General features: G+C 39.2%; 1 protein-coding gene across 9 annotated transcripts in view; it reads left to right on the top strand.

The window, feature by feature from the left end:
* The window catches only part of LOC140477084 (RNA-binding Raly-like protein), a 910,390-nt gene that overhangs the window by 615,677 nt on the left and 271,576 nt on the right, over positions 1–23,137 (top strand). For all 9 annotated transcript variants that reach the window (XM_072570320.1, XM_072570322.1, XM_072570321.1 and 6 more), the window contains one exon: positions 17,865–17,940. In XM_072570320.1, the coding sequence (XP_072426421.1) occupies positions 17,865–17,940 (76 nt within the window). The remainder of the gene's footprint in view (positions 1–17,864; positions 17,941–23,137) is intronic.

The raw sequence follows: 23,137 nt of genomic DNA, 5'->3' as shown, positions 1-23,137 counted from the left end.
GTGGCAAGGAAAAGCCAGGGAACAATACACCTGTGAGCCTGACATTGTTGATGGACAAGTTGTTAGAGGGAATCCTGTGGGACAGGATTTACATGCATATAGAAAGGCAAGGACTGGTTAGAGATAGCCAACATGACTTTGTGTGTGGGAAATCATGTCTCACAAACTTAACTGAGTTTTTTGAAGAAGTAACAAAGAGGGCAGAGCAGCGGACGTGATCTATTTGGACTTCAGTAAGGCGCTCAATAAGGTTCCGCATGGTAGACTGATTAGCAAGGTTAGACCTCATGGAATGCAGGGAGAAGTAGCCATTTGAATACAGAACTGGCTTGAAGGTAGAAGACAGAGGGTGGTGGTGGAGGGTTGATTTTCAGACTGGGGGTCTATGATCCGTGCTATGCTACAAGGATCAGTGCTGTTGTGAGGTATTTAATGCCTTTGAGATTAAACTTTTTTGCGGCATTGGTTTTGCCGTTTAGGGGCCAAGCTGCTGAAGATGGTAACTTGGAAAACACAGTGATGAGTCCAGCAGTCATCAGAACCCTCCTTTGTAGAATATTGATGTAGTCAAGCAGATTGCCAGTGTTTGAACCCCAGTGGGAATTGCCAAGATGTCTTATGCTTGTCCTGCCAGTTTATTGGGGTAGACGATCACCATAGAGACTGATCATTTCGCGATGAATTTCCCAGCAATCAAAGGAAATACTTAAACGGCAAAATTTCACATTTTAAAAATATTACTGTAGAAAAGAACGTAAAATACTAGAGAGTTAAAATTATTTAATTGGCAACAAATATATAACAGTAAAGTTAATTTTTCTGCCAGGGGAAATAGTGACTAATTAACACAACTAAAATATTTTAAAATCCATTTGCACATTATACCACATTCTCCACACTAAGGTAGCTTTGTTGATTCAAGTCCAAACTTCTTGAAGTTTTCAGCAAGCCTCCTCCTCCTTGCTCCTCCAGAGTGAGTTTTCCAGTTGCTGTTGCAATCCACTTCACTCCATTTTCTAAGTATCTCAGAACTGGTTTTGAGCAGCAAGGGACCCTCTGGTTCTTCATCTCCACAAATTCTATCTTTTCAAGTAGAGAACTACGGCATCCTGCATGTGGCATGCAAAAAACAGCCTTTTTCCATTTATGTTTTGTAGCAGTGTCTGTTTATATGTCCCTTTTCAGGGTCTACTTATGTTTAAGTGTTAATCAGAAGACCAGCTGCCTTTGTTTTGTGTCGGGTTATGAAAGTGGACACCCGATTTTCGATAGATTTTAATTACAAACCACATGGGTCTGTCTTCAAGCATTTTTATGTCATGCATTTCAACCTAAATCAAAGAGGCAGGCCAAAGTCTCGCATTTGTAACAGCAATGTCCAGTTCATCATTCAGGGGATATATAAAGAAGTGAAGAATTAAGTGGAGAGCAGTGAGGAAAGTAAAGTTAATTCACAATCAATCAGCCATGCCCTTATCAAGCTGGCTCAATATTGATCTACTCCAGCAACAATGTCTTTTAATCTTATAGTCCAACAATTTGTCAACAGAAGGACACCAGTGAAGTGGTCTGTCCTTTTCTTTTGCCACTCACACCCTGGTTGCTTTGCGGGACCGCTTCAGAGCACATACTGTTGGACTAGTGTCAACCTCACAAAGTGATGTTAAACCATTCCTTAAAAGTGCCATTGAGCCAGTTGTTTAATGATGATCTGACAGATTCACTGGTATTTTTTGTCTGGTGCCAGTTTAGAATTAGCCAATTTATTTCATTCACTTTGACATCTTGTTATTGTGCAATCTCAATCACTGATCAAAACGTTGCTTTACAAACAAGAGGTGATTCCCATTAGGTCATCACAACTGCCGTCTTCGTTTACGTGAGTTGCAGTTACCTGCTAGGATTCAAGTCAATTAGGGAAACCCTCAGGAATTCAGATTCAACAGTGATGACCTTTGTTCCATGTCAATATTCTGACGTGATCGCTGTGAACCAAATCTAAATAGTAGTTTGTCAAGCTAAATTTGGTTGTTTGTGTGGATGAATATATAGTTGAAATACCAATGGCCATAGCTGTGGACTGATCGATCATTGCAATGGATGCCCTTCAGTGACCCAACTGAAACATCCATCTGCATAAAGTTGATGAAGCTGCAGTAGTGAATTAAATCTGGACTAACAAAATACAAATCAAAACCGTTTGGCACAACACACACAACCTTAAGGACAAAACAATAAAACATCAGAATTTCTGACCTTTAAGTACAGCCGTTTTTGAGTTCTTGCCTTGAGATTGTATCATAATTAGAACATTAATGTTGAAAGAAACAAAGTGTGCATATTAGCTCATGGCTTTTCTTATTCTCTTGAGTTCTGAATATAATAAAGTAACAGTCTGATTTATTTTGTTTACTGTATGAAAGTTGACAGAAATGTAACTGGAATTATTTTACTCAAGTGTTTTGGTGGAGTAAACGTAATTGAAGTTATGTGAACAGCTGCTACATAAAGAACTTACTGGTATGTCATTGTAAATTTTTGTTGAAACCACAAAGACCTAATTTTATGCAGTCTGCAAATCAACTTGATCATTAGAAGAAGTCTTTTTTTCTGTTCTAAGCCAAGCTGAAAGTGATGAGATGCAGCAATATTGAATACAAGAGGTCTCAGAAGACTTTGACAGCTTATTGGACAGTGCATTAAAAGATAGCATTGGGCCATTTGTTTTAACTATTTGACTAAGTTCTTGGGAACACAAATTATGTTTGGTTTGATTCTCGAGTTTGGGGAACCTATAATGATGTCTTTAGCCTGCAGATAAAGCCCTGATGCCCCATGAGTGACACATTTGGGAAGAAAATTGATAACTTTTTTTCTGGCATTCAGTTGGTGACCTAATTACCAACCTTGTCTGAAAACAAAAAGCAAACTGTTATTTGTTTATTCATTCAAGTTGTTGATTCCTGCTTCTTAATATGTTAGAAACAATTTATTATCCAAACGGAAAGAATTTCAGTGCTTTAAGGTCAAAATACTATATTTGCCCTAATTCTGATGAATTCTCAGGAGGAAGGTATGCTTATTACATATCTGGAATAATGCAACTTAGTTATATAATATGGGTGTTAAAATGTTGAATATTTCCTGTTTCACTTCTCAGGATTTGAAAAATCCCAGTGACAATGAATAACAGCACTATTATTAATTTTAAAGATATGGACACAACTTAACTTCGAGGAACCTGGCAATTCAGATTCATACGCAACTTCACACATTGATAAAATGTAATTTAGTTGTTTAAACAACGGCAAGATAATTTTCAGTATCTGAATAATCATAAAAAGCAGGGCATGTTCCAAATAGCCTGCCCTCATCTAATTTGTTGTCTTTGTCCATCTTAGGGCAAGTCTTTCAACAGTTGTCTCTAGTCAGTTAGTGTATAGGAGCTGAGCAGTGATTTATGGTGTTTACATCATTCAGGTCACCTATAAAGAAGATGCTGCTAATTACACACATTTATGTTGATTGAGAGAACAGATGTGATTATTAAATTGCAAGCAAAGTGTTATCTCTGTACCTCACCCTCCCTTCTTTTGCACTGCAAATTACTCCTGGCACAAACAATGTTCAGCATTTCCCTTATAAGTTGAAGTGCATGATATATACTGCAGTGAAAAAGGCACACACATTAAATTATGACAACAATATCTAAATATGGTAAAAAAAAGGAAACAACTGAAAATCTGGAAATTACATTAGGGGGCAGTTAATTTGCTGATGTTAAACAATTATCAAACATTTCAAAATTTTACAATTTAAAACATGTCCAAGCTCGCTCAGATGTTAATGGTAATGAACATTAATTTGCCTGGTCTTCCCACTCAATTGCACTGCTTTTTCTTCAACACAACTAACCAAAACATCACATAACCGACCCAAGAGCTCACGTAATTTGAAGTGCAAACTAAATTCAATGCAACTCAAGCTTATGTGTTTTTTTGAGCTCATTCCAACTAAAAAAATTGGCAAGAAGCTGGCCCTGCCACAAAACTGGATATAATTCCAAGATGATTGAGACATTCAATGGGCCATTGGATGATTAATTGGATTAAAATAACACGCAAGGCTATGAGAAAAAAGTAGAAGATTGGCACTAGATAATGATGCTCATTTAATGGGCTATTACAGGCATGATGGGCCAAGTGACCTGTTTCCATGCCAAAACTCTTCCATGATTCTGTGATGATTTAATCACCATTTAAAATTTCTGCTAATTCAACTTGCTTGCAGGCTTTCAACATTATCAGGGAAATAGTTTTGTTTGAAACATTAAAAATGGGATCATTCACAGATAGTGATTAATGCAGATTTAAACTGTATTTTTGTGTGTGAGATAAACTTATTTCAACTTTATTAATCAATTGTCACTCAATAAAGTATTTTTGGTATATTTATTTTTTTTAAAGAATTGCAACATTAAATGCTATACATTTGTGCTGGTTCATTCTGATTTTATGTTTGGCGGTATTCAAAGAACAAAGGACAATACAGCACAAGAACAGGCTCTGCAGCCCACCAAGCCTGCATTGATTTCTAACCCTTGAAAGTATTTAATCCTCAAAATGTTTATATGGAAACATGAGAGGAGAAAAGCTCTTCAAAATGTACCATTACCATCTTGCACTTCGAACAAGTTTGTGGGTAAAATATCAAACTTCCACATGCAATTGTAAGTGTAACTAACTAGACATGTTGCAAGATGCCCTGCTTTGGCAAACAGTCCTCTATTATGTTTGCACATACCTCATAGTCTCTGCTAGAATAGTTAACATATTTGATTTTGGAACTAGTTTGAATTTAATTGCTATTTTTGTGCTCAATTCAGTGACACATACATCAAATGCAAGGCACTTTAATGTCATGGATTAGTGGTGCTGGAAGAGCACAGCAGTTCAGGCAGCATCCAACGAGCAGCGAAATCGACATTTCGGGCAAAAGCCCTCGATTTCGCTGCTCGTTGGATGCTGCCTGAACTGCTGTGCTCTTCCAGCACCACTAATCCAGAATTTGGTTTCCAGCATCTGCAGTTATTATTTTTACCACGTTAATGTCATGCTCATTCCTGGAACATCTGACTGAATAAACCTTATGGTATCATTGTTTTTCCAGTTCCTCTTGTGACACTGGTCTTCTCAGGTCATCAAAAATGCCAAAATTGAACATCAGAAGTCAAAATACTTAACTGTAAAAGTATTGGCAAGGAAGGTATTAACATATAAGCAGGCAGTTCATGGAGAATTGCAGATAGTGTTGGAGTAGAATACACTTCTGACCACTAGATGAACAGAAAAAGGGAGAATGCAAAGCATTTGCTTTATTTTGACAGTTTGAGGGCTCTTAAAATTTCAAGTGCAAATTGCTTCATTATTGAGAAAAATGATGTCTAAGCTCTTTCAGTGTGAATAAATGCTTCCATGATTGCAAATATGTACCGATCAGAACTGCAGAATTAAGAAGGTTCATTATAGACCGAAGCATAATATGCTGAATACCAATTATAATCTTACTTAGATTTTAAGCTTTAAAGTTAGATATTCATACTTTATCTTTCTGCAGAGTAACACCATTGCATTTGGTATTAAACCTCAATGCAAGCATGGCATGCAAGCAGTAGTAGCATCCCCACCACCACATTTGATCCAATTCAAAGCTTGCCACTAAGGTTACATCAGGGATGCAGGAAACGCAAAAGCTCCTCAAGGGAAGACGATAGGTCAAAAGCACTCAAATTCAGACTCGAAGTACTGAATCTATACATCAGAGAATGGATCACTAGAGCTAACAGTGAGAGTTTTTAAAATTTTTTCCAGGGCCTTAAGGAGCAGCAATGCTACACCAGCCATATCATTGTGTCTTTTGATTTGCTTCCCATGATCATGAATCCACTATTCAGTTTCATTTCTCTAGCCCATGTGATGACTCACTCCTGCCCACCCACCATGACTTCTTATTTTTACATGTTTGGGCAGTCATCAGTTTTGGCCAAAATGACCCAGAACATTTGTTGATAAGTCAGAATGAGCCTCTATGTCCTACAGTATTGTTTCTCTTAAACAATCTCAACCCATTCTTGGAGTCTGTATGTGTCTGTGCAATGTCATATTGTGTTTTGTCTGTATTAACTTTCATCTGTTATTGTGAGGTTTCATATATCAAAATGTATGTGTTTATTATTATCCATGATCAAAATTTCTTTATTCTGTTTCTTCATTTGTTAATGGAGTGTGGATTTTACTTTGCCCAGTTTACAGGTGAATTTCTGCAGTCAATCTTGTAGATAGTATACAGTGCAGCTTTTGAGCACTGTTGGTAGTGGTAGTGAATGTTTGTGGATATAGTGCTAATCAAGTGGGTGCTTTGTCCTGAATGGTGTCAAATTTCTTGAGTGTTGCTGGAGCTGTACAGCTGCAACTGAGGAGTATTCCTCACAATCCTGACCTGTGCATGTGGATAATGGACAGGCTTTGGGGAGTCAGGAGATGAGTTACTCACTGGAATATTCCTAGCGTCTGATCTGCTCTTGTAGTCACAATGTTTCTGTGGTGAGTCCACTTTCTGGTCAATGGTAACTCCAAGGATGATAATCATGGAGGATTCAGTGATGGTAACACCATTGGCTGTCAAGAGGTGGTGGCTGATTGTTTATTATTGGAGATGGCCATTTCTGATATTTTTGTGTGGCACTAATGTTACTTGCCACTTGTCATCCCAAGCTTAGATATTGTTCAGACCTTACCACATTTGAATGTGAACTGTTTCAGTGTCTGAGGAGTCGTGAATGGTGCTGAACATTGTGAAAACATTGGCAAACATCCCCAGTTCTGACCTTGGGATGGAGGGAAGGTCATTAATGAAGCAGCTGAAGATAGTTGGGCCTAAGACACTACACTGAGCATTCTTCTGTAGTGGGTTGTTTAACTGTCCATCACCATTGAAAACTGGATTTGACAGGACTGCAGAGCCTAGTTCTGATCTGTTGGTTGTGGAATTGCTGAACTTTGTCGGTCACTTGTTGCTTATACTATTTGGCACACAGGGAGTCCTATTTGGTTGCCTCATCAGGTTGCACCTCATTTTAAGGTATGGCTGGTGCTGCTCCTGGCGTGCCTTCCTGCACTGTCCATTGAACCAGGGTTGATCCTTTGGCTTGATGGTAATGGTTGAGTAGGCAATATATGGGCCATGTGGTTGCAGATTATGTTGGAGTAAAATTCTGCTGCTGTTGATGGTCCACAGCGACTCATGGATGCCCAGTCTTTAATTGCTAGTTATGTTCGAAGTTTGTCTCAGTTAGCACGGTGATAGTGGCGCACAACACGATAGAGGTTATTCTTAGTGTGAAGGTGGGTCTTCGTCTCCATAAGGACTGTGTAGTGGTGACTCATACCAATACTCTCATGAACACATGTACCTGCAGCTGGAAGATTGGCCAGGATGAGGTCAAGTAGGTTTTTCTCTCTTTTTAGTTCTCTCATCACCTGCTTTGAGCCAGTCTAGCAGCTATGACATTTAGGACCTGACCAATTCGATCTTTGTCAAGACTTTGTAGCGATTGATACAACTGAGCTTGCTAGACTGGACTTGCTGGACCATTTCAGAGGATATTTGAAAAGTGTGGCATTTTGAGCACAAGCCCTTCATCAGGGTTTATTCCTGATGAAGGGCTCATGCATGAAATGTTGATTCTCCTGTTCCTCAGATGCTGCCTGACCTGCTGTGCTTTTCTAGTGCCACACTTTTTGCCTCTGATCTCCAGCATCCGCAGTCCTCACTTTCTTCATTTCAGAGGATGGTTAAAGTCAGCCACATTTCTGTGAGTCTGGAGTTACCTATAGGCCAGACAAAGTGAGGATGGCAGATTTACTTCCCCGAGGGACATTAGTAAGCCAGATGGGTTTTTCCAACAATCGACAATGATTTCACGGACATCAGTAGGTTCTTAATTTCAGATATTTTTTATTGAATTAAAATTACATCATCTGCTGAGGCGAGGCTCAAATCCAAGTCCCCAGTACATTAGCAGCGTCTCTAGGTTAATAATCTAGCAATGCTACCACTCAGTCTTCACATTCACTTCTACCTGTAATGTGCAAATAGTTGAAGAAAATTAAAAGTTATTACATGCAAAAAAAGCCTGGAACTCCTGCTCTCTACTTTGCCCACCACTCGGTTCCTCCACTATGACTAGATTTGCTACATTGAATCATATTGTTTACTGTTCTTCAATCAAAATATTTTTGAATCATTATGTTTCCCCAAATTCATGCTCTGTTTGAGTTTAATTAATTTCTACTATTTGATGGAAATTTCTTAGGAACATTCTGGAAGGCTTATACAATAACTCAGATTGCTTTTCATAACCCACTTCATCCAAAATTCTGAAGGAATTGTGCCCTTCTAAAACTCTGGCTGTTGGTTAGTAAGTTATTCTACTAAGAATCTCTGAAGTTTATACCTGTAATTCCGTTATTTTACATGGGATGATGAGACATTTTATTTATACTATTTTGCATAATTTGTAAATTTCTGACAATAAAATTGATGGTATAATGGACAGTGAAGAAGTTTGCCTCAGAGTGCAACGGGACCTTGATTAGATGGGGCAAAGGGCCAAGGAGTGGAACATGGGGTTTATAGATAAATATCTATCAACATATCTAGATAAATGTGAGGTGCTACATTTTGGTAGAGCAAATAGGCAGGACCTATACACTTAATGGTAAGGAGAATGTGAGGACTGCAAGTGCTGGAGTACAGAGTCGAGAGTGTACATCTCTATGACTCTATAAATATATTGACAATGTTACTAGAAGCAGAACACATCAAACATTCTTCCTATTTTTATGGTGTTCCTAATAGGAATTGATCAGAGGGAGCCTTAAGAAATTCATCACAATGCTGATGATCTTGCAGGTACCATTTAATTCCTCAGGGAAACAGAGAAAGGATTAAATGTGAAAAATTAAAATCAATCTATATTTTTGCATTTATATAACTGGGCACAATGCATTTGTTATTTCTTTCTCAGATAATGCCTCACAGCTTCTGGGAAGCGAGATGAGTTTGTAATGCTTGCCTATGGTGAAATCTGATGCTTTAGTAAAACCCCCGCCTGGGATATAACACTTCAAGTGTTCACAAAGGAGCAGATGTTTCAGTTTCTGCATCTGGACTTATTGTGTTACTTGGGTACTATGGATACAAAATAAAATCAGGCAGGGCAAGCACATTTTCAAATGGGGCCAAGCTGATTTACTGCTAATTCATTTAAATAACAGAAATAAGATTGGGCTACCTTACAGGCATGTGCTTCACCTCTCACAGATTTCCTGTAGTCACTGTATCCAGGTGATCCAATAGCTGCAGGCAGAGGAACATCTGATGAAGCACATTGGTCAGTAATTTAGTAATACAGGGATAAAACATCTTTTCCCTATTCTGTGTGTTTTCACCTTTGAATATAGTGAGTAGATGAAATTTCTGCAAATACATTTTCACAAAATTATCACTATTGGCACCTAAAAAGCTTCACATACTCATAAACAAATTCCTGCAACTTCTGAACCAAGCTCACCTCTTTCATTAACTGCCATTCTCCTATGGCATCTTTCACATCCAATTTCTGCTCCTTCTCGCCATGATTCATTCCCAGTACAACTTGCCATCCAGCAGATGTATGCTGAAACACCAACATCCCTTGCGCCCAAGTCATCTTTAAAAGCCCATTGTGCACCCAGACAAATATGGTCAGCCCAGAATTGCCCTGAAGGTTGTATACAGAGATGATCCTGGGACAAATCCTGCTGGATGGGGTAATGCACAGGTGGGATAGTCTGGTTGGGTGCATGTCCCTGAGCACAGCACACACACTCGCAATGCTAGTTGCTGTGGAGATTATGTTGGTGTACAATTCTGCTGCTGTTGATGGCCCAGAGTGCCTCATGGATGAATTGCTACTTCTGTTCGTAATTTGTCCCATTTAGCATGATGGTAGTGTCATACGGCATGATGGAGGGTATTCTTGACATAAAGGTGGGACTTTGTCTCCACAAGAATGCTGAGACTGTCATGGGCAAGTGCGTCTGCTGCTGACAGATTGGCCTGGATGAGGTCATGTGTGGGGCAGCATAGTGGCTCCACGGTTAGCACTGCTTCCTCGCAGTGCCAAAGGTCCAGGTTTGATTCCAACCTCAGGTGGATGTGTGTGTGGAGTTTGCATGTTCTCCCCAAGTCTTCTTGGGTTTCCTCTTCATTCACTGACTTCCTCCCGCAGTCCAAAGATGTTCAGGTTAGGTGGATTAGCCATGGTGAATGTGGGGTTACAGGGATAGGGTAGGCGGCTGGGTGTGGGATGCTCTTCAGAAAGTCAGTGTGCACTTAATGGGCTGAATGGCCTCCTTCTGCACTGTATGGATTCTATGGTTCTGTGCAGCCTGAGGTGCAGCATTGACGATGCCAAAGTGCCCTGTAAGTGGATCAGAGATGTGCCAGGATTGATCTTAGAGGTTGACCTATGTCAGATGCCAATGTTGGTGGATTACGGGGATAGTATAGCTGGTGTCCCGGAGATATTGGTGCCTGGTTTCTAATATGGAAGTTGTTTGGAGCAAGCAGAATTTGCCCCGTTATACTTTACTTGTAAGGTTTTACCAACATCCAGCTGACTTGGTGAGGTAAGAGGCTGAATATAAATGAGGTGAGTTGTGTTGTTAACAGGGCATTATAAAAATATGTTAATCTCCATCAGTTAACATCTCATCATTGCCTACAGAAAGCCTCACTATACTGTGTAAAAGATGGAGTGAGATTATCTCAATGCCAAGATTAGCCTCACCACACTTGTTGCCTGATTCTGTTCTGTTTCCTGCCTTACCCTACATTATTCAGACCCTTATACAAAGAAGAACAAAGAACAATACAGTACAAGGACAGGCCCTACAGCCATCCAAGCCTGTGCCACCACATTTTGCCCTTTCACACTGGAACTCTCTTCACTGAGAGGATCTGTATTTCACTATTCCTTTCCTATTCATGTACTTGTCAAGGTGCTGCTTGAATGCTGCTATTCTGTCTGCTTCCGCTACCTCCTCTGGCAACGCGTTCCAGGCACTCACCACCCTTTGTTATAAGATTTTGCCCATATTGCGTGCAACAAGGAAACTAAGTTGTGCTGGTCTTCATTCTAATCAAGGAAGGAAATGCTGGTCAGAAATATATGTGCTTGTGTTCTCAATAAAATCTAATAATTATGAGTGCCCAGTCCATCATGCAATTAAAAATTGTCTGGAAAGTCACTGTTAAACTTCATATTTATACATACATATCAAAGCAATTTCATAGTCTTCCCACATTTTTGCATTTTCAAACTTACTTTTTGCCTGTGCGTTGTCCTTTACAGCTCTCACATATTGTTGTGCAATGTCTAGAATATTAAAATACAGAATTAGTTATGAAAATGAATATGCAATAACTTTACTCCCAAAAATATTCACTAGAAGATCATTTCTGCAGTAGATGCCGCTTTTAGAGAATTTTATAACCAGTATACCAAAGCTATATCTTAAATTATAAGGATTTAAGATTAACTGATCTCCCTGGACTTCATGGAATATTCATACTGTCCTGAAGGAAATGAGAATTAATTTCAGGACATGAAAAAAATATTCTGAAGATTCTGCAAACCAGGAAGCAAGCTAATACATTCATTATTTTTAAGAGGTCAATCAAACTTCACCCAGTTAATTGAAGGCCCTTTATTTGAAAATCAGCTACAGGTGAAAGTCTTGAATCCAAAACAAGCAGTTTAAAATGCAGGCTATGGCTACATCTCTAAAATAATGAATTGAAGAAACCGACAGATTTACAAAATAAAATTTACTTCACAAATTGCCCAGATTTATTTAAAAATAAGAAAATGGGAGGCAGTTTCATAGTGGTAATGTCACTGAACTAGCAATCTAGTGTTTCAGAAACACAGGGCTAATGTTCTGAAGACCTGGGTTTACCAGCATGACAGATGGTGGAATTTGCATTAACTAAAACAGAATCTGAAATTTAAAGCTAGTCTAATGGCATCAATGAAATCATTGTTAATTGTTGTAAAAACCCATCTTGTTCACTAATGCACTATAGGGAAGGAAATCTGCCATACTTACCTGGTCTGAGTTACATGAGAGTCCAGAACCAAAGCAATATGTTTGACTTCTAACTACTTTCTGCAATGGTTTAACAACTGACTCAGTTCAAGGGTAGATATAAGAATGGTAACAAAATTCAGCCTTGCCAATGATGCCCATGTCCCATACAAGAATAAAGAAAAAATATGTCCATCAGCAAGAGTTACTTGGCAATACCACTATTGAATTAGTTGCCTGAGTCTGAAATCATATAGTTGCAAGACTATGCACAACATATCAACAAAACAGAAAAAATATCCTTGACCTTGTCCTCTTAAATCTATCTGTCATAGATGTAACTGTCCATGACGGTAGTGGTAGGAATGATCACTGCACAGTCACTGTGGAGTTGAAGTTTTGTCTTTACATTGAGCGTATCTGCATTATGTTGCATGGCTTCACCACTGTGCTAAATGGGGCAGACCTCAAACAGCTTTATCAACTCAAAACTGAACATCCATGAATCACTATGGGTCATTAGCTGCAGTAGAATTACATCCAAATACAATCAGTAACCTCATGGCTGGCATGTCCCCCACCCTACTATTCCCATCAAGCTGGGATGTCAAACCTGTTTCAATGTGAAGTGCAGGACCGTATACCAGGAGCATCACTAGGCCTACCCTAAATAGGAGGTGTTAACTTTGTAATGCTACAATACATGATGACTTGCATGTCAAACAGTGGAAGCAGCATGCAATGGACAGGACTAAGCTATTCCTACAGCCAACAGATCAGCGTTTGATTGTCCTGCCACATTCAGTTGCCATTAATGATGGAAAATCAAACAGCTTACAAGAGATGAAAGCCCCTCAAATATCCCCATCACCAGTGCAAAGAATAAGGTTGAAGTATTTTTAATGTTTTTCAGGCCAGAATTACCAAGTGGAAAGTCCATTTCGGTCTCCTCCTGAGATCTCTAGCACCACAGATTCTAGTCTTCAGGCAATTTGTTTCACTTCACATTATATGAAGAATACTGCAGAGGGTATGGGCCCTGACAACATTCTGTCAGTAGCACCGAAGACTTGTGCCACTGAGGCTCATAGCCAAGCTGTTCCAGTACAGCTCCAACATCTACCAACATATGCAAAATTCCTTCGGCTTGTGCTGTGCTCAAAAAGCAGGAAAAATTCAAACTAGCCAATTATTACCGTATCAGAGTACTATCGATCATTAACAAATAATGGAAGTGAATGTCAACCGTATTATGTAGTGACCCTCACAAAGAAATAACCTGATCAGTGACACTCAGTTTGCATTCCATTGGTCATTCAACATCTGACCTCATTGCTGACTTTGCTCAAACATGAACAAAAGAACTGAACTCCGGTTAAGAGTTGAGGTGAGAGGTACTGTCCTTGACATCAAGACCACACTTAACCAAGCATGGCATCAAAGAGCCCTAGGAAAACTTGAGTCAGTGGGAATTAGGGAAAAGCTCTCTGCTGGTTGTAGTCATTGCTGGCATTAAGTAAGATGGTGATGGTTGTTGTAGGTCAGTGAGCCTGGCACCAGGATACCCCTGTAGGAGTTCCTCAGGAAAGTGTCTGAGGCCCAACTATCTTCAATGACCTTCCTTCTATCATCAAGTCAGAAGTGGGGATGTTCACTGATAATTGCACAATATTCAGTACTATTCATGACTTTTCAGATACTAAAGCAGTTCATGACCAAATGCTGCAAATTTTAGACAGTATGCAGGCTTGTGTTGATCAGTGGCAAATTACATTTCACACCACACATGTCAAATAACACCTCCAATAAAAGAGAATATAACCATCATCCCTTAATGTTTAATGGCATTACCATTATGGAATCCCCCATTACTAACATCCTAGGGGATACAATTGACCAAAACCTGAACTTGTCCAGTCATACTCATACTGTGGCTACAAGATCAGGTCAGAGGCTAGGATATCTATAGCAAGTAACTCCCCTTCTGTCTCCCAATGACTGTTCACTATCTACAGTGCCTGAGTCAGGAGAGTAATAGAATATCCTCGACTTGCCTGGATAGATGTAGCTCCAGCAGCACCCAAGAAGCTTGACACAATCCAGGAGAAAGCAATCTGTCCTATTGGCATACCATTCATCACCCTCAACATTAATTCTTCAATGACCAATGTATGGTAGCAGCAATGTGAACCATTTCCAAGATGCACTGCAGTAACTCTTCAGGCTTCCTTTGACAGCACTTTCCAAACAGTGAACTTTACCTCCTCGAAGGGTGAGGTTAGCAGATACCTGCAAGTTTCCTTCACTGTCACTGACTCAAAATCCTAGAACTCCCTTCCTAAAGCACTGCAGGTACCCATACACACCAACGACTTCAGTTCTTGAAGGTAGCTCACCCCTACTTTAGCAGGGCAGTCAGGGGTGGGTAGGAAATGCTGACCCAGCCAGCAATTTCCACATTCCATTCATTAGTCGTTTTTGAAAAACCAGTTTGTTGACTTCCAATAAATTTTAACAGTACATATTATTTATTGCATTTTTAACTAAAATCTACAGGAAATGAGGGTGACATATGTAATTAGAAAGAGGTTAGTTATAAAATGGGTCGCTGTATTAATGAAAGCAAAATACTACAGATGCTGAAAATCTGAAACAAACACAGAATACTAGAGAAACTCAGTAAGCCTGGCAGCATCTTGGAGAGAGTGATACAGTTAACATTTCAAATCTAATATGATTCTTCTTCAGAACAGAAAGGTGTTAGAAAATGTTGGTTTTAATACTTCTGACAAAGGAAGAGGAGGGATGAAAGGATCAAATGGCTTAGAGGCCCTGTGTAAAAGACAATGGGTTATCACCATATGTCTTTTGCATTGTCTTTTACAATTTTGATGTTGGGGAATTACTTCTGTGTATGAAAAATAGAAGGAATTGTAGGGGAGGTGATGTGTAGATATTGGGCAGTGACGTGTGTCAATAATTTGTAAGGAAAGAAGAGAGTATGAAGGTGTGGAATCAAGTGAAGGGGTTGAGGTCCTCAGACTGCTGCAAAGACATTAACCCATAGTATGCCAGTCATGAATTGATGGAGTAGGTTTTAAATACTCTTGGAAGTGGCTAAGGTCTGTATAACAGTCAAGTTCTGAAGTTATTAAATCCCTTGCATTTCGGACATAAAAAGCTGCTAGGCTGCTTAGATTGACAGGCTGTCTATGGCAAGTTAAAGGAAACGCTAAGCTTTTGCTGAGCAATTTGAAATGAGTTCTTTGCCATTGGCTGAAGGGTTATTCATACTATTATTATTACATTATAAACACGTGGCTGAGTTTCAAAAGCCATAATTATCTTCACGAGGAAATTCTAAGTTCTTAATTTGATTGACACTTTAGAGAGGATAGTAAAAGATTTGTTGCCTTTGTTGTGGAGATTGACTGCAAGTTCATTTTTATAAGGGATGAACCACTTGATATTTAAAAGCCTTTTTGTGAATTTATGAATGAAGACCTGTTTCACTGGAAAGTATTAGATTGTTAGAATTGTATATTTCTTTCATCTGCACATCATTTCGATAGTCTACCCCTAATGAATAATGTATGAACGGTTATAGAAGTGGCATACAGGATCTGAGGGGCATTGGTAGACTCATGAGTTGGTGCAGAAGGTATGAAGAGTTAAGAGTGGGTAGAAAGCCTAACAACTGGAACAGTTGCTCTTGAAACAACTGGAAAGCTAGTTCTCTGGCGTCCTAGAGAACTAGGGCAGATATTGCAACTAATCTGCTAGTCAGCACACCTACATCATTCTGCAAATGTACCTTTTCCTCCACCCTTCTTCTCCTTGAGCAAAAATTGTGAAACTTTTTAACCAAAGCAGTCTAGTTAGTTTGGAAATTTCTTGATTTGAGCTTCAGTAGTGAATATCCAGCCTCTAGTACTCAGCTATGATGGTGGTTGGACTGAGATTAATTATCTCACACATATCTAATAATGTGGTGTTTTGTCACGATAGTTTTGTCCACACCTTACGCATTTTGTCACAGTAAGCTGACCAAGCACTTTAGATTAATTACCTGAAATAATTAGCAATGAGCTTATCATTTATGGAGCTTCAGGCATAGCCGAAAGGTAATAATTGCCAAATCAAGGGGGAAAAGACTTAAAATATGTAACCACATGTAAAATTATGGACAATTGAAAAGTATTTAATTCTCTTACAATATTGAGTGTATTGTGCATCAGCGCCACCATACATAGCCAAAATGTTTATGTCATAACATAGAAATTGTCTAATGAATGGAAACAAAAGAAGATGGGTAAGAGTCACATAAACTAAAATATTACATTAATTGAAATTTGTTTTTTTTAAGACAACCTAGTAAGAAATCTACTTAGGAAATGTCCCAGTGAATGTGAATCAACTGAAATAAGTGATTGTGGCAGCTTTAGCTATTCGTGCTAAGGAGCAGATTAGCTGTCATTTGATATGATTATATGCATGCACTTTGAAATGCTTTGAGTGCACTCTGAAATATTCTCAGTTTGGCATGTTATGAAGGTCCATTTTGTATTATTATTTTGAGAACCTGAGTTATAAAGTGCAGGGAAATGGATTTTAATTTTTCGGTTATATGAAAATCTGACCTTTTCAAAGGGCAGAGAGCAATTTTGAATATTGAGTTCAAAATAGTATTTACAAGAAGTCATGTGATTTTACCAACTAGTCACCTGGGAACATAATTGTTTAGGTATTTTCTGACTTGTGTGTTTGGACTATGAAAGAGAGAGAAGGTTCATGCAGAGCGAAGAGGTCAATGACAACAGTATTGCGGTTATGCGCAGCCTTCAAGCATTTGGGGCTGGGGAGAGGTTTTGTGGTGAAGTCAGTGAGAAGAAAACTCTAAACGCAGATGGCTGTAGACTGTCATGGAGGAAGATATTCTCTAAGACTTTTGTAGCCATGAATAAAAGCAAAGTTCCATGGATACTGGAGATCTGAAAAAAACAGAATCTGCTAGAGAACCTCAATAGATCTGGTAACGTTGGCGAAGAGAGAAAATGAATTAACATTTTGACTCCAATAAAACTCTACTGTAGAACTCTCAGTATTATTGAAGTCATGGATTAAAGGAACCCATGTTGAGAGTAATAGTAAGCTGAGTTAACGGTTTGTTTCAAGGGTCTTGGAAGAAACATTAAATGAAACCAAATGTATTGAGTGAATGCACAGAGATTTACCAATAGGAGAGTGTTTAGAGCTATGCCAGCCAAATGAGAAGCTTTAGTACCTGGAGAGGATGGCTCTTCATGGGGATTTGAGTGTCTGTAAGGGCATTGCTGAGATAAAAAGAATGAATCTTTATTTCTGATGTTGGTAATGAGTTCATTCCAATATTTCTTGTCTAGTGTAATACATTTCATTTATTTTCTTTTGTGTAATAAACTTATATGTTCTTTTCTTAAAAGTACATTGGCAGCCTCTTGTCAATATGTTCAGTGACTGACCTCTTATGGAAATTAAATAGAAAAATAAAACTATTAAGTCGGTATCACAGCACAGTCTGACCTGTCTGGCGTTACATCATCTGGCATCATGACATAGTACATGCAAGGTTTAACATGTATATTGAGTGCACCATGTGGGTATTAAGTTGACCAGTATCCTTTCTTTCAGATATCAATATGGCTGGTGAACCTAAGCCTTACAGGCCCAAATCTGGAACCAAGAGGCCTCTGTGTGCCCTTTACGGGTAAGTGATCATTATTGTTACAATCCCTGTGCAGACTGTTTACTGTAAAAGAAAGAATGACATAACAAGATTATAGCTTTTAAGACATTTTCTGTAAATTAGAGACTAAAAGCACTATTGTCTAACCACTAACTGATATTTTTAGCAATAGAAGAGAATTTTATCATTTCACTTTTAATGTAAGTGAAAAGCCACTTCATGTTTATACTTTAAACTGCCCCTTAAGTAGTCATTTGAATTTCTTAGACACAGCCCAAAGCAATGCTTAGTTCCTATGGGTTTACTTCCATTCCTATCCGTTGCTAGACTGGTAACGTGAACTGTCTTTTACAGTAAAGTTTTTCCTGATTATTTCCCCCCTCATGCAAATTCAGTGAATATTCCAGCTTCATTTTATATCCGCACAAATTTGATCTTTTAACCAAGTGCAAGCTTTTATCCGCATACCCCTTGCAGCTACCCATTGAGACATTTGGCCTCCAGTTGCTCTCTCCTTAGCAGTCTGCTATATCTGAAAGTTTTAGGACATTTTAGAAACTCTTGCCCTGTTAAAGCCATGATAAAACAAATCCTGTTTTACATATTTGTTCATGGAATGTGGGTATTTTTGGCAAGGGTGATTATTTGTTGGTACACCTTGAATTTTCCTCTGAGTATCAACTGCATTGCTGTGTGTCTAAATTCACATGTAAGCTGACCAGGTTAGAATGGCAGGTTTCCTTCCAAAAGGAGAGTAGTAAACCACACTGGTTCACAAGTACATTGAGAATCATTCAGTAGATGTCATTATTGAAACAAGCTTTCAATTCCAGATTTTTTTATCAACTGAACTTATTCTTGAATTTAAATTCTGCCAGTTGCCTTGGTGAGATTTGAACCCATCTCCTCAGAAGGGTGGCCTGGTTCTCTGGATTGCTACTCAAGGGGCCTGAGCATTGTATTTGTGTAGAAATGCTGATTGGCCAGCCTTGAAAAATCAGCTGTCTTTCATATTGGAAGTATATAGACAGTGTAAAACACAACTATTTAAAACTTGATATTTTCAACAACTTCTTGGGACTTTGGTGGCTATCAGTCTCTCCATTGTCAACATAATTGTCTCTGGGTATGAATACCTTGTACCCTCTTTCTAGCTAAACAGTCAAATCTTCCTTTAATCTTTAACAGTCAGGTCACTGAGTTAGACTTTAGAAAGGGTCACATTATATTCTTCATTTTATAGACAAGAGCTAGTCCCCAGAGGTAACAATCTTAAAAAACCTCATGTATGGAAATTTTTCATGATGTTATCATTAAGTTCATTTTGCAGAATGTAAGTGTTTATAGATGTTACTGTTCATTTGAACTGATTCATTCAAAAACATGTAAAAGGTCTTTCAAAGTTTATATAAATGCTCAATGTGAATATTTCTCAGTAGATCTGTCAACATGATTTAACTTATTTTAATTTATTTAACCACACCATTTTTATCCGTAAACAGAAAGGTGAGTTTAGATGGAATTAGGAAAAGATCTTTCTGTGAGATCAGAGATTTATGCAAACATTTTCTGCATTTCTTCGATGATCCAACATATTGCTATCTGATCTCTTTTTGATTGGAAATTTGGTAAAGAATGTGATTTGCTTCAGAAAAACTATATCAGTTCATTCCATATCAATTATATTACAGCAGCAACAATGTATTTTAATATAGTCCCTTTAATTCAATAAAATGTACTGAAGTGCTTCACAAGAGGATATGACATTGAGTCACATATTAGGTCAGATAGTCAAAAGCTTTGTCAAAAATATGAATTTTAAGGAGTAACTTAAATTAGTAATTGAAGATATTGAGGCAAAAGGTTATAGTGACAGTGCTTCCTTCACTACATAGCTGGAGCGATTCAAATAGGGAATTCTTAAATAGCTAGACTTAGAGAAGTGCAGATTTCTCAAAGGTGTGGGAATAGGGGAGATGACAAAAATAATGAGAAGAAATCCATAGAGGGATTTAAAGATAAGAATGAAAACGTTGCTAGATCAGCAGCTGGCATGAGTAGATGAAGATGAGGACAAAGTCAGTCAATTTTACAGAAATGGAATGTTAGGCCATGTTACCGAAGTAGAAAGATTTCAGTTTAATGGTGCCTGTATATATAAGGTCAGAAGCTCATCTCTGGGTCAAATATAGATCCATGGTTCTGAACAGACTGTCTTAATTGCATAATGTTGCCTGGGAGAAAGATGATATCAGCAACTAGTAAAGGGTATGGACCAAAATGATGGCCTCAATTTTCTTCAACTATTTTATTTGAAGAGATTTATACTTATGCAATATTCATGTTGAATAAGTCGTCTCATTATTCAGCAACAGTAGAGCAGTTGAAAGATGTGATAATGACGTAAGATTGGATGTTCATTACAGGTCACCATTTTATCAGGCCTCATCCCAGCCATGCAAATGAGCTGTTCCTAAAATCTGAGTCCATTCCATCATTCCTCTGTTGCTGAGTGGGTCCATACAAATGTACAGTCCCTAAAGATTTCGGGACCGCTATGTCATTGAATTGGTCCTAGCAATCAATGGGCACATGTAAGTTGAGAAAGTAATTAAGTAAGTAAGAAAATTATTTGTGGATCAAATAAAAATTCAATAAAAATGTCCGAAAGACCTGACATGCCTGTTTGCCAACCTTTCCCTGGAAAATTGTCATAGATAGTTTTAATCATGATATAACATACCTTTGGAGCAGGTGAAACTTGAACCCATGCCTTCTGGCCAGTATGAGTCATTGGGGAGGAGGGAAACGCTAATGAAGGAATGATCTCATGACCTGGTAAACACGGGAGAAATCAAAAATGTAATGTCAATAATACTTATTAAGATGAATAGTTTAATTTGAAAGTATTTCCTTCAAATGTTTGTCGGTAGTTTAAATTTGCCATGATATGTTCTATTCTACTACCGAATGTTAATTTTTGTAGAGATTAACATTACTTTTGTCAATGCAAGTTTATCTGCAAAATGTAAGAACAGAAGTTAGCCATTTAGTGCCTTTATCCTTTTCCATGGCATTCAGTGGGGAGAGGTGGTGGGGCATTGGTGATGTTACTGGACTAGTGACCTCAGGCCCCAGGTAAATGTTGTGGGGACATGGTTTCGAATCCCACCATGACAGATGGTGAAACTTGAATTCAATAAAGTCTGTAATTAAAAGCTAACCTAATAGCAACATTACAATTGTCACTGATCGTAAAAACCCATCTGTTCATAAGTGAAGTCAGCCATAAAGTGCCTGTTCTGATCTACATACGCGTCCAGGTCCATGACTATGTAGCTGACTCTTAACTCTTAAAGAAAGGAATTAAACCAAACAGACCATCACGATTGATACCAGAAACAACTCTGGAAAATACAGTGCTGTGCACAGCAAATACTGCCAAGCCCTCCTCCATCTGGAGGCTTGTGCCATCTCACACTTACCCCACAGACTGGTCAAGCAACTGCCTAATATAATCATACTCATGGAATAAGACAATGTCCCATATATGACCATCACCATCACTCTAGAAGTGGTTGCTGTGAGACACAATTGGAGGGAATTGCCCTGGTAGTGCTCAATATTGACTCTGGACTCTACCAAGTCTTGTGGTGTCAAGAATAAACACCAGCAAGGAAACCTTCTGGTAACTTAACTGCCATTTCCACTCTCTTTGGACAATGAGTCAGTATTTGGATGAAGCACTGAGATGGCAGGGGCGCAAAATGTAAAAACAGTAAAACCTGTTTAGGGCTGATTCTGGGCTGTCATCTTCAGCTCATTACTTCAGGACATTACTGCAGGAAGTCCTCAGGATCATGTCTTAGATGTAACCATCTTCAGTTGCTTTATTGATGGCCTTCCTTTGAATGTAGGTTAGATATGGGGGTATACTCTGATGTTTTCACAATGTTCAGCACTATTCTTCACACCTCAGTAATTCAGTCAGACTGCATCAATATGCGACAGTGTGGTGCTGGAAAAGCACAGCAGATCAGACAGTGTCTGAGGAGCAGGAGAATTGACATTTCGGGCATAAGCCCTTCATCAGGAATGAGGCCTGTGGGCCATAGGGGCTGAGAGATAAATGGAAGGGAGGTGGGGTTGAGGGAAGATAGCTGAGAATGCAATAGGTAGATGAAGGTGGGGGAGAAGGTGATAGATTGGTGATGAGGGTGGAGCAGATAGATGGGAAAGACAATGGACAGGTCAAGCAGACAATGCCGAGTTGGAGGCTTGGGACTGGGATAAGCTGGGGGAGGAGAAATGAGGAAATTGGTAAAATCCACATTAATTCAGTGGAGTTACAGGGTCCCAATGCATAAAATGACGTGTTCTTCCTCCAGGTGTTGGGTAGTTAGGGTTTGGCGATGGAAGAGGCCCAGGACTTGCATGTCCTTGATGGAGTGGAGGGGGGAGTCATGGGGTGGTGGGACTGGTTGGTGTGGGTATCCCAGAGATGTTCTCTGAAACGATCTGCAAGTTAGTGTCCTGTCTCCCCAGTGTAGCGGAGACCAAATCGGGTGCAACGGATACAGTAGATGACATTTGTGGAGGTAGGTACATTTCTGTTGGATGTGGAAGGATCCTTTGGGCCTTGGATGGAGTTGAGGGGGGAGATGTTGGTTCAGGTTTTGTACTTCCTGTGGTGGCAGGGCAAGGTGCTGGGAATGGGGTAGGGCTGGTGAAGGGTGTGGATCTGACAAGAGAGTGAGTGATGGAATGGTCTCTCTGGAATGCTGATAGGGGCGGGAGGGAAAGATATCCCTAGTGATTGGGTCTGTCGGTGGCAGACATGACGGAAGATAATGCAATGTATACGAAGATTGGTAGAGTGGAAGGTGAGGACCGGGGGGTGTTGTCCTTGTTGCATTGGGAGGGGTGGGGTTCATGGGTGGAGGTGAAGGAAGAGGAGATGCACTGGAGGGCACCATTAACCAGGTGGGAGGGAAAATTGTAGTCTTTCAAGAAAGTGGCCACCTGGGATGTTCCTGCTACCACAAGAAGTGCAAACCTGCACCCACACCTCCCCCTTACCTCCGTCCAAGGCCCCAAAGGATCCTTACACATCCAACAGAAATTTACCTGTGCCTCAACAAATGTTTTCTACTGTATTCGTTGCGCCTGATGTGGTCTCCTCTTCATCAGGGAAACAGGACACCAACCTGCAGACATC

The sequence above is a fragment of the Chiloscyllium punctatum genome, chromosome 5, assembly GCF_047496795.1.
Source record: "Chiloscyllium punctatum isolate Juve2018m chromosome 5, sChiPun1.3, whole genome shotgun sequence".
Lineage (NCBI taxonomy): Eukaryota > Metazoa > Chordata > Chondrichthyes > Orectolobiformes > Hemiscylliidae > Chiloscyllium > Chiloscyllium punctatum.
Note: the sequence above shows the minus strand (reverse complement) of the source record. Positions and strands in the feature narration are given on the sequence as shown.